This window comes from Pseudopodoces humilis, chromosome 1 (genome assembly GCF_049639895.1).
Source record: "Pseudopodoces humilis isolate 2021_Gansu_Grassland_sample_001 chromosome 1, ASM4963989v1, whole genome shotgun sequence".
NCBI lineage: Eukaryota > Metazoa > Chordata > Aves > Passeriformes > Paridae > Pseudopodoces > Pseudopodoces humilis.
In genome coordinates, this window is record NC_142200.1 from 129763431 (window position 1) to 129781342 (window position 17912).

The 17912-nt window shown below is 41.2% G+C and overlaps 1 protein-coding gene across 2 annotated transcripts in view; it reads right to left on the reverse strand.

Moving 5' to 3' along the window:
* Nucleotides 1–15942, reverse strand: part of CDK14 (cyclin dependent kinase 14) — a 311069-nt gene extending 295127 nt beyond the window's left edge. The window contains exons 1-2 of one of the 2 annotated variants that reach the window (XM_005518789.3): nucleotides 15845–15942; nucleotides 9554–9585 (exon numbers count right to left, since the gene is read on the reverse strand). In XM_005518789.3, the coding sequence (XP_005518846.2) occupies nucleotides 9554–9585; nucleotides 15845–15935 (123 nt within the window). In that variant the 5' untranslated portion in view covers nucleotides 15936–15942. The remainder of the gene's footprint in view (nucleotides 1–9553; nucleotides 9586–15844) is intronic. The other variant, XM_014248691.2, reaches the window with a different exon arrangement.
* Nucleotides 15943–17912: the final 1970 nt, after the last annotated feature.

The window sequence follows — 17912 nt, forward strand, 5'->3', positions numbered from 1 at the left end:
AGCTAAATAAGTAAAAAAAAAAACCCAGCCACTCAAATATTTCTCCAGATGCTGTTCTCTAGTTTCTGGAATTCTGTGCATTTCCAAGGTCATCAGGCGATGCCTCTAACAAACATCCTGTTTGTATCTCGTTCCTCTCTGTGCATAAAATAAATCTCCACTGCTTTTTTCTTTCCTTATTTAAACAAAAAAACTTTTTCCCTCCAAACCAAGCAAACCTGCAGTCATGGGAGACTTCCCACATCTGAATGAGCCAGGACATGGTAAGAATGATAACAAATTTGACAAATGGAACTGGCATCATTCTTTGCATGGATAAGCTAAAAAACCTTTTTCTGAGCAAGCATGGATTGCTATTTAAACTGTAAAACTGCATCAGCAACTGGCATCAATTATTGAATTGGCATCAAGGTTGGAGATAATTTAATAAATCTGTTTAGAAGGCCAGTAAATAAAGGAAAGGTACCAACCCACACTTTGCGTGGCTTCTGCTGGTGTCTGCCAGCACCAGCAGCCTCCAGCAGCCCACAGGTGCTCCCTCCTCTCCCTGCCCACTCCACTCAGGACAGGAGCTCCCACCCTGGCTCTGCTTCCCTGCAGCTGACACAAGTGACAAGGACTTCAGAACATCCTTGTCACCACGGACAAGGTGATACCACCGGCTTAAGAACAGGACAAACAGCACAAAGGCATTCAGTCAATGTGGATAACTAGACTAAGCCATACATGAAAAGAGGCACAAACAGGAAAGAAAAAAGGGGAAATCAAGGAAGCATATCTCTGCCTCAGAGGTAACCACCAGCTACAGGCACGGCATGCAGCTGTAATCCAAACTGTAATGCAGCATTTGTCGCCATAGTGGTTAAAAGAAAGTAACTAAAATGAAACCAGAAATTGTTTTAATAAGAGAACCACCAAATAAAAAAGGTAAAGATAAGGATGGACCCATATTGGTCCCATGGGGGAATGGGATAGATGTGTGCAGAGGTAATTTTTAAAAAAAAAGAAAAAAGAAACCAAACAAAACAACGAAACTTATTAGAACTTCCAAAAAAAGTAACAAGTGAAGATCTTGTTTCTCTGTCAGAAAGCAACAATAACTGTTAATGCAGAGATAAAGATAAAAATAATTAATGATTAAGCTATCTACAAATTTCAACATGTACTCCTAACAATACAGGAAGGAAAAATTCTTCATCTGAGACAGCATTTAAAAAAATGAGCCAAAATATGCATCATGTGCACTACTTCTTACAATATAATTGGGATAATGGAAAGTCTTCCAGATCTCATTGCTGAAGGGCATATCTGACCTAACTAATCACAGCAAGTGACCTCAGACAAATTCCTGCAGTGTTGAATCTTCAAGACAGACAACAGAAAACAAGTCCAAGAACAGCATGAAGCCACCCTCAGGTACAGTTTCAGGATCACCATGCCTTAGTCTCAATGTGTATCTCAGTGGAGAAAAAGCAAGGTAAAGATCCATTAAAAAAAAAAAACAACAAAAATATGATGAGTGTGATTGTGTACAATAATAATCCACGGGCAACAAGAATTTTACCCTCCCTAAAAGAAACAGGAAGATTCCTCAAACACATACATATGGATGAACACCTTTTCGCATGCGTGAGATATCAGAGAAGTTCATGTACAAAGAAAAGCCCTGATGAGTACATGGCAACAAGAAAAAATACTGTAAGCCCCTGGATTTCCTGAGTTGGCACATCAGCAAACATCTTCCAAAGCTAGTAATGTTTTTATTTCTCAACACTAAAGAAGGTGAACACCTGGATTCTACTGAAAAACTTAATTCAAGTGAAGTAATAACCTCAGAGGGCCCCAAACACAATCAGTTCCAGTTGTTACTTAGAATTGGTTATAAAGCATTATGTGCTCTCTCAGAAGTCCTGCTTCCATCATTTATTACTAAGTTTCCAGCAGCATTCACACTTATTTTTACTTATTAAATTATTGTCAATATTCATATTTAAATAGCCTGTAATATTCAAGTTTGAATTTTTAAACCTGATAAGAATTTCCATACCTGAAATATACATAGCAGGACTCTGACTCAACTAGCTTAGAAGTAGAAAAGTTTGCTGGAAGGGGAAAAAAATAAATTCCAGAATATATAGAAAAAGAGGTATAAGGCAATAACAATTTCTTTAATCCTTAATATCATCACGATGACATTGTTTTGTGTTCATAAAACCCATTTTGTTTGAATGAGGCTGTACTCTCCTTTTTCTTATCCCTTCAACAAGAGATGTCACTTGAATCAGAACTTTGATTACTGTGGATAGGATCCTGCAAATATATGGTTGTCAGCAATATTGTGACACACAGCAGATGAGGCAGCATACATGCAGAATTTCTCAGGAAAGCTAAAATGCAGACAGAAATAATTTTCATTTAGATCCCTTCATGAGAAGAAGATTCAGATATAGTCATATGTCTGTTCATAGTGTGGCTTGGAAGAAAAAAAGAATGAAAGTAATGATGTCTACAAGGCAGATGGAAGAGACAGGCCTGTCAAGGAAGCAACACAATTATTTCTTGCCTCACAACTGGGAGATTGCCCACAAGGCCAAGAACAAGAAGATACGGATCCCATGTATAGCATATCGTGCTTTGTCACTCTATTTAATCTATCAATAAATTGCTATATTCTGTATGTCCCAAGAAAATAAACAGCAGGATTTACACGTAAGCATACTTCATCAGAATAATAATAGCTTACATTCAGATTCCACATTCCTGGAATGCATACACACTCTCATCTGATGAGCAGAAACATCCCAAAATACACATGCACAAGTGAGAGAAGTAGGCCTGGAAATTCATCTCCATTTCACAGTGTTTCTCTGATAGCTAAAACACTTGCCTGCACACACAACAGAGCTATATATGTCAGTATTTTGGCCAAATCCTCATCAGTCACTGCTGCAGATGTGGATTCAGACCAAGTTCTGCTCCTTTGCTCCATCCATTTTCAAAGAAAAGTTAAGCAAAGGACACAGGCATATTAACTAGTCACATGAACCCTTCTTCTGTCCAGTTTATACAGAAGAAAAGACAGAGAAAGGGTAAAGTAAGCAGGTTCACACTTGACTTAACCACTTTTCTAATGTCATGAAAATGCTACACACCTTCTAAAAGGTAATAGGATGCACTCTCACCAAATACACCAGGCAGAACACACAACTGAACCTATTGACAGCCGGGGCAAAAATTCAAACCACTGCCACTCAACAAATTTAAGGGATGTGCCAAGATTAAAGCTCTTCCTCAGCTACAAGAGAAGATTCTCAAACTTTCATCTCCGAAAAGCCAGGTCTATCCCCCAACACTAAGAACAATTCCTATACTGATTGGGTAGAGCCACGGCCAAGAAAATCTCAAAACCTTCCACATGGTCTCAGGTTTTGCTTCAAAGCCTTGAAATTGACAAAACAAAGCAGCTATTTCATAGTCAGTTTTTCTTGGTGGCTTTCCTGCCACTTCTCATTTATTTACCAGCTTGCATTGTGGCCACCTAGATCTGTTTCAGAAGTGTCCCACGTCTTCCAGAACCTGATTTATTTCCATGTGCAACATAACACAAGAAAGTGTCAGGAATCCCTAATCACCATATAAATATTAGTAATTCTCTGAGAAATTATGCAAGGCTGCCCAGGAGCTGGGCTTTTTTAAGCCACCAGAAGTTTCACAAAGCAGCGTTTTTACAGAACAATGCCCTCCTGTCCCACAGAAGGCACATCTGTCCCACAGCTGATGCAGTAAGAAGCTTTAGCAGAATGGCAATATTTGCTCTCTTCCATCCATGCCCTTCATACTCAGACTCACCTGAAACACAATTACTAATAGTATTATCAATCTAGAGAACAATTTTTCCCTTTAAGCAGATGAGAACAACTTTGCAAGACCTGAAGTGCTGGCACAATTCTGCTACAGATGCACACACATTAGCATCACACACCAGCCCTAAGAATTAGGATACAATTCGGATTTGTATTTTGTTGGTATAGTCTCAAAGAGATGCAGCATCAGAGACCAGTAAATCTGTTAGACAAGCTGATATCTAAGCCATCTGCTGCCAGGGAACCACTGGACCAACACCAGATCCTCAGAAGTGTAAAGGAACAGTACTGGGGAAAAGAAGACATGGACTTAGGAGCAGTAGGAACATAAATCATCTCCTGGGAAATCTCTGTCATGTGCACACCCAGGAGACAACATCATCCCCACCCAACTTCCCTCTCAGAGGTGGCAGTCTGGAAAGATCTTTATCAGACACACACAGACCTCTCTAACACAAGGGGATGGTCCTCCTGCAGGAGGCATTGGATTACATTATTGAGCCTATTCTTGTCACCAAAAAAATATTTGCCTGTGTCACGCACCAAGTAACACTACAAAAGCAGCAACTACCAGTGCTGAGTTATCATCTGCCTGCAGTTATGTTTCCTCTCATTTGCTTTGTGACAATACATCTGAACAGACACATCTTTCCAGACACTTGAACAACTTTTGTACACATTTTGCTAAGTAACCTAACCACCAGATTAAGTTTTCCTGACCAGTTCCCTGGTATTATTTAGAAAATGCTTTGACACCCATACTTCTGGTGATTTTTTCCAAATTCAGTTTTAAGGGTTTTTTATCTTTCTGTCATACATGTACTTCTCTCTCAAGCTACTTGCTATAAATAAAATAGAATGCAGAATTCAGTGCATTACGTGCCACCTGCATTATGGCATTCAAATGCCTCTTGTTCGTGCTTTACAAAGCTTTACTTTTTTCCAACTACACCCTTTCCTTTAACTGTTCAAAGTCAAAATAATCTGTACTCAAAAGTTCTGGTTCAGAGATGGGTGTCCTTTAAACTAAGACATTTTTCATGGCAACATCCCACAGAGGGAGTAGCCTTTTTATTTGGGGTGAGAGAGACTGAGAGCAAGCACATTACAGAATCAAGAAGTAACTTGGCAGAACGCCCTCCCCCTTCACACACTTCCACTTCAAACAGACAGAAGTTGTTCCATGAGTGAAATAAATGAAATTTGACTTCCTCAGAGTTGGAGACTCTAAGGGTAGTAAGGAGTAGATGAGTACTAAGGATTTTGCTGAAGTCAGAGTATTCATAACACCTCCAGCCGCATTCTCGTATGCTCACAAGAACTTGCATTTCAGCTTTTCCGTCAGAGAAGATCCTTATCTCCACCCCTCAGCCAGCTCACATGCTTTTGTACCAAGCATCTAGGCATCTAATGTCAGCCAGCTTCAAAGTTACTGGGTGAAGTCAGACGATGTTACACATGCAGCATGTACAATCACAGTATCCTAACTTCCTAAGAAAGATGGCCTTAAAAAAAAGATTCTGCTCTTGATATCAGTAAAAATTAACAATAAAATACAGCTAAACAATAGCAATGAAACTCAGCAAAAGAAGCAATAATCAAAGAAACTCATGTTTATTTTGAGTCTGAAGATTATTTTCGATTGCATCGTAACATTGATATTAATTTATTTAGTGTGCACACATATGACTGAAGGTCTTAAAACATGATTTAAGTGCTCAGAAAAACCAAGAACAGAAGGATAAGAACCAACAGGTTGTGACTGCTGACAGTAATTTAGAAATAAATTGTAATAGCAAGCAGCTAACCAAAGGAGCAGGTTACTACCAGCTACAATGGCTGTTATTCCAACAAATATGCTAAAATTCAGCCATTTATTAATGGCCTTGATCACATTGTAATGAAAAATCAACTGGTTCCATCATGATAACTTGTTACACCAGTGGTCCAAATACATCCAAGAAATCCTGCACAGCTGGAAATTATTAATCTAAACTTTGACAAACTATTGAAGGACAAATTAAGTGCTAATTCTAGGAATACTAATTAGTTTTCAGACTACTCTTTTCATGTAGTGCTGCTCCTCAGAGGTGTTCATTTTCTATCACAACATTCAGTATAGATAATCAGTGCTTTGCCTAAAACAACAAAACAGATGCTAACTGTGCCAGAACCCAGAGTGAAACTTAGGTTGTTTTGAAAAAGAGGGCAGCTACTTTCGGGGGGAGGGTGGTTCCCATTTTGCCATTTTCAGATAATAGATAACGTACATAAAGACACAAATGAAGGTGCCTTACTCTAGAAGTGTTGAAAACAGGAAAGAACAGCCCCACTCCCGTGCTACCTCATGACAGAGGAAACCAATCCACAAACCACTGAAATCACTGAGAACCTTCCCACTGATTTCAGCACATACTGACACAGGCCTAGGTTACAGTTTCCACAATGTGACCAGTATGACAAAAAGGAAGAGGCTAGGTTAAAAAAGAAAAAACAAAACCACACGATTACTGCTTTGAATGAAAGACTACAGAAGAAGTGGTCTGTATCCACTCCTTTATTCTTATGAGTCTCTGGAAGATGTTACAGCATCTTGGGAAGATGAGCAGGCTACCACTAAATCAATTAAATGGATTAATTCAGTGTTCTCATGGACCAAAGCAAAGGTTTGCATCATTTACAAAAAACTGGTTTTTCATCTAAAATTTAATCAAAGCAACACAAGAGCAGTTATTAAGAAGTGAGAAATCTTACATTACTCCTTCACACTACTGTTGTGCTCTGATCTTGTGGGTAGGACTATACACAGCCATAAGATCCCTGAAACAATTCTACGAATAAAAGTATTTCCTAACACATAACTTATTCACAGGATTCCCTGCTCATGATCTTCTGGTCCTAATTTACTGGAGAGATTAATTTCACAACCAACAGAAAGCAATTATGTGGTACACTTGTCTGTCATATCTGACATCTTAATTTTTAGTAGTTTCTTTTCACAAGACAGATAACTTCCTGCACTATTGGGCATTTTTCAGCTACTGCAAGCAATTGAAGCAGGTAGAATTAAGAGCCACTGAACTGCTCGATTTATTCTCCTCTGTACCTGAGAGATAAACAAATAAGCACCTCATATAGCACCTACAATATGCAGAAAAAAGTAAGAACCTATTCAGCTGCAAATGCAGACCTCGAAGCTTTAGAAGGGTCATCTTCCTCTTCATGCCACTTTCTCTCCTCTGCCAGAGATTTCAGGTCCCTGCTGGCCAACTTCTGCTCCTGGTGTTCTGGTCACAACTTGAAAGGCTAAAACATGAGTCCTCCTCCTCTACCTATCAAGAGCATTAAGTCCCTCTGCAAGTTCATCACTCCTTGTTCAAGCACTGCTTCACAGGTCAACCTCCCTTCAAGAAAGGCAAAACACAGGCTGAGAAGAGATACACAGCACCTGCCAGCAACATCAAAGAGCTTCTTTTCACTAACCATACAAGGAGAATGGGCTGCTTGAAAAATGAAATTTCTGTTTCTAGAGTTGACTATTTTGTTTTTTGTAGTAGGGGGCCCAAAGCTGACAGCTTTGGACAGCATGGAAAACTACTTCCTCTCTCTTCTTCCTAGCTGATATTCCCAGCTGATATTCCCACTTATTGTCACCTTAACTTTCCTCATAACTGCTTCCCTGTTATATCAGTACTACATATACAAACCAGAAGATTAGACTGTTTTTTTTAATATCATGCTACGGTCTTAGTAGCATTTTTCAGGATGACCTCCTAAGACCAAAATGTGCACCCACTCCTCTGCTCACAGACACTATCTTCCTTAGAAGCAGGCATTATTAAATCAGGTACATTATTGTTACCAATGTCTGTTTCATCCTCTGATTTGAAGGATGTTTGAAAAGAAAGGAATTAGGTGATACCTGGTACAGCTCATTCTCTGATTCACACTTTAGGCTAGAAAATTGCCAAGAACTGTAGAATTTGAAGAGATAATAAGGACAACATAAAATCTCAACATACTTTTCTTTCTTCTAAGGAAACTAAAACTGTGGAACCAATTGATGCAAATGTCACATCAAGCTCTTCCATATTTACAGGAAATGGAAGAAAATTCTTTTGTGTACCCTTCCCACTAGATGTCCCTTACTGCCTCTGCAGTATTTCATTGCAACAATCTGTCAGATTCCACAATAAAAAGATTATTTCTCCCCCAACCCCTTGAATTTAAATAAAAATTTGCTCCAGTTGTTTCCTGTTAAAGCAGAAAACCAGGTTTAAAGAAAATAAATGCAACCTGCAGATAAACAATCTTGGGGAAAGGAAGGGGACAGAAGAACTGCCCTCTTCATGACAATGCTTTTTAAGAGATCCTTTCAAATTCTGAATCAGATTTAATACAAGGTATTACTACTTACTGAGTAGGTATAGCACAGATATACCACTGCAGCCTTCAGAAGAAAATACTGAACAGAACCAGCCTCGGTTTGTAAAACAAGGATTCAGAATTTACTAACCACATATCTGCACCTATTTGCACAGGTGTAACTTTTAGGCAGGAATCAAGTTACATGAGTGTTACAAGAGAAATAAAATAGTCATGATCACTGCACGATGCAAGAGAGCTCCTGAAAAGAGAGCCCAACCCCAGGTCCTTCACTCCAGACCTGAGAGGGGTCAAGGTGAGTTACAGCTTTTGCAACTCATGTCAGGAAATCACAAAACACTTCTATTGTTACTGCTGTATTTGAGCATCAGTGTGATCTGTTTAGAAAGAGATGGAGTCTGATTTGATCCAGAATCCAGGACATTACATCATCATTTATTTATTCTAGAATCTGGCATTATACAACAGCTATCTCGCTCTATTCAGCCAAGAATTTAAGCTTACAGCAGGCAATGAAGAAGAAATGCCAGAAGCCTAATATCAACACATGAAAATACTGCCATTTGCTTCCAGCTATGGTGGCAGAGGGAAGTACAAGGCAAGCATTGATTACAATATGACCAGTCATAACACCAAGGTCTACACCTCTTCCTGCATAAACTTGCTCTGAGAGATAACTTGCAGTGCCCTGGAACTCTCAACACAAATCGTGAGCAGTGCATTTTACAACTTGCTAATCATATCACAGATAGGTCAAGACCCCAAAATGATTAGATTGAATAATCAAGTATCAGCTTTACCAATAGACCATTTACTGGTTTTGTGCCATTGAGTTGGGTTTCTTTTTAATTTCATAATAAGCATCTCACTCGGTTGACATATTCAGCAAGAAGCCAATGCAGCAGCACTTTACATAAGGTGTTCTCTCAGGAGGATGTTTTTTCCCTGTCTGTTACAGCACAGGCATGAAGTTACAGGAATTATCACAGGCAAAGTTCTATAAAGTATTTTCCCTACATGCAACATTTCTTAGCATTGAGCATTTTTAAATGGCCACTTTCCTTAAAGCATTCAGTTGTATTACATTAAAAAATAAAACCCCTAAGTGTTCCTTTCAGACCCCTTGACTAACAAATTCTTCTGGTAATTATTTAGAAAATGAAAATATGTTTGAGCAATATGCATGTATTAATTCACATGCACATCATAACACTGCTATCTTACTGTATGAGTTTCTTCCAGCACCAGTGAGAAACACTAAAGGCATACCTGGACTACGTAAGGTAAAAAGACATTTAACCTACCTCATCAAAGCTGCTATCTTCCTTCTTCAAGGCTTTAAAATAAAAAGAAAAAAGAAATTATTATCTGTACTGTATCACAATGAACACAAACCACCAGAAAAGGGAAAAAAAACAAAAACAGAGCATCATTTTCCTATTAGAAAAGAACAGGCTGGCATGAATAACAATTTTATACTCTGAATCTGTAAGTGGAATGTAGAACTGCACAGAGAGTTCCTAAGAAAGTAAATTTACATATTTATGAAAAATATCCTCTCAGGTTAAAGAAAATAAGAGTTTGTAAGGGTGGGTTAGTTTTTTTTATTTTAATTCCTAGTGAATGTGAAAACCCTTTATGGAGAGCTTGACTGAACTTCAAAAAGGGAAAGTATAACAACACCTAACCATGTTTTCAGTTTGTAAAGTACTAACTCTTTATGAACTAGTATGCATTGTAACATGCTTTTTTCCTTTATCTTTTTTTCTTTCTTAATTTTTAGTATGACACTAAAGCAGAAGAGATTTATTTCTTACACTATCAACAAGCAGTTAATGAACAAACATAGGAGAAAAAAACAGTGCAGAAAGTATGTGAACCGGTAAGAAAATTAAGACACAAATAGTTCTGCAGTTGTAGCAAAGATTAAGCTGATGAAAAGTTTTCCTTTAGCATACTGGACGTTATTGAAATATGAAGAAAAGTAATTTCTCCAAACTGCACTGAACTGTGCCAGTCCGAAGGCACGAGACTGGTTCTGCTCAACCAGACCCACGAGGGACTGCACTCCATGTGCTGCACGCTGTGACCTGAAAGTGCTCTTTGCTTCCCTCTTCTGAAGAGCTAAAATTAGATAAACCATTGCATTGGTGATTGCACTGTTTCTTTTCAGTTTAAATCAAAAGGTTTTCAGTTTGAGGGAGGTCATCTGAACAACCAGCAGCTCGTGCAGTGCTGCACCAGAAGGGGCCCTCCTCATCATTTAAGTAGCATAATGTTTCTTACACTCCTACATATTTCTGCAGGAGATAAATATTTAAGCACCTAGCATGGTTGAAGATCTAGACTCCAGTAGCTGTTTTTCTCTTTTGGATGCTCCTTCTGCCTTCAAATCACTAGTAATTTCTAAACAACCAGGAAAAAAAAATACCCTCAAAACAAACAAATAAACAAAAACCTACAACAACAAAAAACAAACCAACCAAAACAAAAAACAAAATAAAACCAAACAAAAAACCCACAACAAACAAAAACAAAAGCAATGCCAAAACTGTAGAAGCTGTATCAGAGATGGTACAGAGACAGAACCACCTGTGCAAACAGTGCTGCACCTCTAGAATCTCCACCAAATCCAAATCCTGGGGCAGCAAGGCACAAACCCCAGTTATCTTTGTACGGAAAAGCAGGGAAGGTCCAGCCTTCCTTTGCTTTTAAACTCCCATTTCTTTAGGACATGAAACATGGCTTCTCTCAAACCTTTGAAGATCACTGCTGTACAGTTACTCATCTACATTTTGTGCTCCGTGATAAAACAATGAAACAAACTCTGGTGATTTTGCTTAGGAGATCTGAGGCACATGCTGTACATTTCGATAGTTAAATATATATTTATGGTTTTGAAGGGTGATCAAAACATTTTCAGACTGCCAATCCCAAGTACTCAGAACTATGAGTCAGGAAAGAGGAGGAAGGAAAGAGGAGGAAGGAAAGAGGAGGAAGGAAAGAGGAGGAAGGAAAGAGGAGGAAGGAAAGAGGAGGAAGGAAAGAGGAGGAAGGAAAGAGGAGGAGAACCCCTAACCTGTGGAACACTTTTTAAGAACACACTTCTAATCTTCTCAATTACCATTCAGGTCACAATGACATACAAGCTATAAATTAGTAAATAACACACCCAGGCCATGCTGACAAGGTTTTCTACCTTGCTAAGACACGAGATTTTCGCATGACCAGAGCATTACAGGAATAGCCAAAACAGATAGCTAAGCCAAATTCACAGTGAGCAGAAAAAGAAGAAATGGGAATCTGTGGTCTACTGCATATATTAGGTTTGTCTTTAGCTTCTACCTTTGACTAAAAGAGGGCTTTTAAGAATCACAAAAAGAGTAAGAGAGTTCTGGCCACCCACTTAATGAAATTCTGTTTAAAAATATGACCAGTCTCAACCATAGTATCTCCCAAGCAAGACACCAAAGCAGCATATTTTATAGAACAAACTATATTAAAAATGGATTTTTCTCCTTGATGCAAACTTTTTGTTTTAAACTGTAAAAAAAAAAAAAATTCTGCTGAACTTAAAAAAAAATAAACTGTTTACAAATGAACATCTCATTATCTCAGGTATGCGAGCTATGTGGATGTACATCAGAGGAGATTACTGGAGATAACCTTTGTATCAGTGAGGAGCTAGTGACAAAGCCCAGGGATGGTCAGAAAGGCCACAGATTGCTTTCAGCACACTGTGATCAATCTCAGCAATGTTTTCTCTCTCTCTCTCTTTGTAACCTGGTGTTAGTTTTTGACTAAAGAAACGCATAAGGAAACAGAAGTTAAATGGCATGAGCTGAAGAGATCTCAAATGTGATTCTGGTACTATACAAACTTCAACAAATGCATAGCTAAGAACATAACTAAAAGATGACTATTAATTTTATTAAATTATTCACTATTAATTTAATTACATGTTTATCAAAGGGCAAAACTAAGAACCAAACCTAATAAAGGTTTAAATGCTAAATTAAACAGTGAGTCAACTGAATTGATAAAAGTTGGTTAACATACAGTTATGGTGTGTTCATTTATATAGCCAACACAGTCTGTAAGCAAGGAAACCTAATTTTTTAAACTAATATGGATGTTCATATAAAAATGAATAGGCCGACAGAAACTTATGAATGAAAATAATTAGGTATATTTTTCAGATTCTTAGCAATGTAAGTTCTTTATGATGAGATAACTTTTAAGAAGGTCATTCCTTGAAAAACCAGAAAATTTCTGCCAGGAGAAAAGGCACCTAAGCTGCAAAGATAGTTCATTTCTCTAGAACAGGAAGCATGCAATTTCTGCAGCAAAGAGCCACCCTGCAGCACCACAGGCGGCACACATTTCTCCCAGCCCACCACAGCACTGTATCATCCTCTGCCAGATTTGCACATAATGGCACAAGGCAATTGCTCAGGAAAAGGCTCACTGAATGGGCAATTTCACACATCACAATTTTCAACTCAGCAAAATAAACATTTTCAATATTAGGTACTCTAAGAGTTACAGGACTTAGCCCAGTTTTGTTGGATGAGCCAGATCTTCATCACCCTCTTCCAGGAAAGCCAGTGGCTGCAAAGCATCAGTTCACAGTTAAGAAAATGGGTCAAGTCTTCCTGAGGCTGTTGTTGGTACCCTTTGGGCCTCTGCAGTGCCCCAGGAATAACGGCACTGTCTAGAGATGGTGGGGAAATAGCTTCAAACTAAACTGTTACCTAACATACTTTAGTGCACTGTACAAAAAAAAAAAAAAAAACATAAATTAATTGCAGCTACAACTTCTCAAATTGAGAGGATTACTCGGTGGGGAGAAGTGGGTCTGAAATGCAGTTTATTGAGCGATAACCAGCAAGCTCTAACAAAAAAAAATTCGCTGTCAATGACAGTTTGGGATACATTTCCATCACTTTTATCCAAGAGGCTAACAGAAAACCTGAGTACCAAAATCCGGTACCAAAGTGTGGGGTCTTGCAGTATTGATAGAATTGCATTTGGTAGACAGAATATTGCCAGCACTGGAGGAAGGTGTAACAGTGTTTTATCATGTCAAGAATGATCATCTTGAATCAAGAATGATCTTTCCTACTGCAACACAGGAAGGTTTGACTCACGAATTATTTGATTTAAACACCATAGTACTCTCACACCATTTATATGACTATGCTCATGATACTATGTTGTGTACTCAAACCTACAAAAACACAGACATTGAAGCAGAACAGAAAAAGCTAATATATCACCACTGTGGTTTTAAAGAACCACAGAATGGTTTGGGTTGGTTTTGGGTTGGGGGAGAACTTAAAGATCCTCCCAACTCCCCTGTTATGGGCAGGGACAACTTCCACTAGACCAAGCTGCTCAAAGCCCCATCCAACCTGGCCTTTACCAACTGTCAGGAATTTACTATTTATGACAAGTCACAGCTGAACAGATGACTGAAAAAGTTACAAATTAAATAGATATTTAATATGTAATTTGCTAACCATACCAAGCAACCAGCACTTACAAAAAAGAGCTTTAAAATCCGAATGTCAAATACCCATAAAGACTTTTTCCAGTGAGGTTTTTGTTTTCTCTCCTTCACTTCAATATAAGAGTTAAAAGTACAGCACATGTTTTAACCAAGGATTTCCTGGTATGCAGGTTTAGAATTTCTTTGCTTGGGTTTATCTGTGGCACTGGTATCAGGGAGTGGACTGTCTTCAAACCTCATACACAAAAAATTAGAACTTTTTTTGCTCGAAGTACAGTTACCAGAATGATGATCAATATATTTGAGCATCTGAAGACTGAACAAACTTGCTGCTAGCAGCTGTGTTTTAATCACAAGACAACCACCAGCAAACAAACAAACCACATACCAGACCACACTCCTACACTTCTGCACACATACACACGGAACTGGAGGAGCTTTTAGACATAAATATCCGTGTATCTAAAACCAGGCCAGAGCTCCCAAGGAAACTAAAAGCTTGTTTAATTTGTGCAAAATGACAAAAAGAGATGATCACCCAACCGAGCCAAATAAAACATGCAGAAATTACCAGCCAGAGGGGCCTTGATCCCTAAAAGGCATTAACGGGACTGTCACTGTTACAACAAAGCAGCATCCTCATTCAAAACATTTTCTTTGTTAATGACTTCCACCATTAGCAAAACCCTTTCACAGCTCTGTGGAAGAGTGTCTCTCTGTGTTTATACACTCACAGAGACACATAACACAACAAACACCTGACCACTTCTTTTCTTAAAATTCTAATCAAAGAAAGTTAAATGTATTTTATAAGTTTAAGACTGATGATAGGTGAAAGCTGTTTTCATGTGGGGACAGAGAGCTTTGTAACAGTGACTTGATATTTGCTTTACAACTGTAACTTTGCATTTCCCCTTGAAACTCTCTGGTTTACAAGTAATAAGCATTTGTCAGTCTTTTTCATTCTGGAGTAGGACAATAAAAAATAACTGATTTCAAACGCAGCCATCCACTTAAAAGCTTGCAGTGCTTGAATGCATACACAGCACGCGAAAAATTAAAATGCCCAAGTGTGCCAACGTATCTCCTAGGTAGGGTTATTGGGGGAGAACCAAAAGCCACAGCTCCTGGCTGCGGCACAGGCACTTCACACCCCCTCACTGGGACAAAGCAGCTCTGCCAGCCAGGCTGCCTCTAAGGGAATAGCTCCCAAATGGAAAGTGCATGGGCACGGACAGTGGAAGTGCCCATACAGAAGGTCTGCAAGGACAGGGGCTGCCGCATCCGCTCTCGTGTGTTACAGCACTGCCTCCAGCTGCTCTGTCCCACCAGCTCGGGGATATTTCACACCTCCTCTGAGGTACCTTCTCTCCCTGCTCAGCTGCGTGGTGATGGTGTCAGCGGGAACTAATGCTTTAAACAGTGAATTAAGCAACAGAGCGTGCCAAAGACTAAGAGGAACTCCAGTCCGAGCAGACCAGAACTCTTTGGCACTGTTCTCAATAACAAATTCAACGGCAGAATAAACTGGTGTCAAAATCAAACACGGTGCGGTGGCACCGGGAGGTAACAAGCTTGGCAGTGGCACTGAAATGACGCTACCTCAGGATGCTTTATGTCAGTGACAGAGCGACAAGACCTCACGGCAGATGACAGACTTCTTTTGTCTGGCCCCCTAAATCATTGGGCCTCTTCAGCTTACCTGCTTCAGCATCTCACACCTCAACCAAAAACAACCGCTGCAGTCCGTACAAAAATAAATCACCAGACTCGCAACAAAATGAAAATAACCGATCGCTTTCTGTTGAGGTTTCTCTTTGGCAATGGAGGCACGTGAGCCAACTCTCGTTTATAGTTTGTTCTTCCCAGCCGATTTTGGGCTAACTCCATCACAGACCCATGCAGCACTACTGGGGCTACAGGAGTTATTTCCCGAGCTTTCTTCCCGAGAAAGGTTTTTCGGGCACGACGTCGTCGCGGGCATTTCCAGCCTGGCAGGGCTGAGCCCACCGCCCCCCGTGCCCTCCCTGCCGGGACCCCCGGGTGCCGGGCAGCGCCGCCGGGGCCCGGGCCCGGGACTCACCTATTCGGCCGAAGCTCTCCGATAAAGTTCTCCGCAACTTTTTCATCCTGCTGATCTTCTCGGCGGACTGCGAGTCGCTCATGTCACACATCGGGGGGCCACCCCCCGCTCCCGCCGGCCGCCACCCCCGCTCCCCTGGCTCCGGGGGGACACCGCCCTCCGGCCCCGCGGCTCTCCCCGCGCCCCGAGGAGCCGCCGGCCGCCGCGGGACGGTCCCGCTCCCGCCCGGGAAAGGAGCCCTACGCCGCGGCCGCGGCTGCTGGAGCTGCTGGGCTCGGTGCCGCCAGGGCCCGGCTCATAGCCCCGCACGGCCCGGGCCCGGGCTGCCGGCACGGCCGGACACGGCGCGCAGGGCCGGGGCGACGGCAGCAACGAGAGATGGAGGAGCGAAAGCAAAGTCCGGCGAGGGGCTGCGGGCGCCGGCGGCGGGAGGGAGGGAGGGCGTGAGGAAGGGAGGGAGGGTGCGCTGAGAGAAAGGAGGAGGAGGAGCCTGGGCGGGCCAGGGAGCCCCGGGGAGGAAGGGCGGCGGCGGCGGGGGCGTGAGGGGGGCAGGCGGGGAGCGCCGGGGCCGGGCCGAGGGATGCGCGCAGTCCCGGGCGCCGGGAGCGATGCGGCGATTCCCGTCGGGAGCGCTCGGGGCGGGGGAGTCCGGCAGGGCAGTGGAGCCACCGCGTCCGGCCGGGGCTGTCCGCAGCACGCTGTACCCCCGGTACCCCCGGTACCCCCGGCCGGCGGGGCCGGGGCTGAGCCAGGGCTTGGCGGTGGAAGGAGGCAGCCCCGGGCTGGCAGAGGAGGGAAAGGGCATCTCGCTCGCCGAGAGCGCCCGGCCCGACAGGTTGAAACTTGGGGTCCTCTGCCGTGTGTCTCCAGGCACGGCCAGATAATGTGCCTTCAAGTGCCTCAGACTGCAACTTAATGAGTGTTGGGAGCTTTTGATCTTGTTAACTCAATTGAACCAACATTATTGAAAAATAAATCAGTTTAACCTATCAAAATGGATGGTCGTGTCTAGTCTGAAGTACAAAGTAGGTACTTTTCAAGAACAATATGTTAGGTAAGATTTTAAAGCTCAGGTCTTTGTGGTTCAAATTGCATTTTAATTCATGTTATCTGGTTAAAATGAACTTGGCTTATAATGAGACTACCTAACACAATTTGCTGGGATTAGACGGTGTCTAAGCTCAGTTTCAGAAGCACATTTGTCTAGACAGGTGTTTAGGTGAGTTGGGTTCAAGCCATCTGTAACTCTGTGCTCTGGGATTGGGGTTGAGCCTTTCTATTACAATGCAGTGAGGATGGACAGCATCCAGCATCTTGAGGTGGAAATCTATTGTAATTCTCTATTTTAATCTACTATATGTAGAATATGCATGTATCTCCCATGGTGTACAAGATAATGGGAACTTGTCCTGGCATATAGCAGTACAGTAGTGCTGGTAAAATGTCATATGGATAACCCCAAATGAACAGGCAGTTTGATAAAAAGGGTTTTGGAAGTGTCAATCCTCTTGACCCTGCTAGCATCTTTGAAACAGGAGCTAAAATGGCATTTTCAGTGTTGGCTATGTCATGTTATGGGAGGAAATTGAGAAACGGTGGAAACGAACCTGGCAGAGTGCAGTGCACAGAAAAGGAGGAGAAATAAAAATTAGGAAGAAACAAAGGCACTAGAAGGAAAAAAGGAGAGAGGTCACAAGTGCTTAAGCATGTTTAACTAAATAATTTCAAGAAAATTACATATAAGTCCTAAATAGTGGCTGATGATTTGATCTTTGTCTGAATCTGACATTACTACCCCTGTTCTTAGTGGAGAGAAAAATGCCATCGTCATAAATAAAATATTCTGGTCCAGGAGCTGAAACTGAGTTTAGCATCTGAGCCCTTTGCATTTTCTGTGTGCACCATTCACTCCAGGTAGCTATGATGTTTGGCTGAGACTTGTACCAACACTGCTATAATCCAGTCTGTGACTTGCTCTCAGCAAACAGGGATATCATTTCTGAGAGCTTCTTAGGAACCTGTAATTAACCATGCTTAATTGATTGATGCTGTCTTACCTACTGAATTA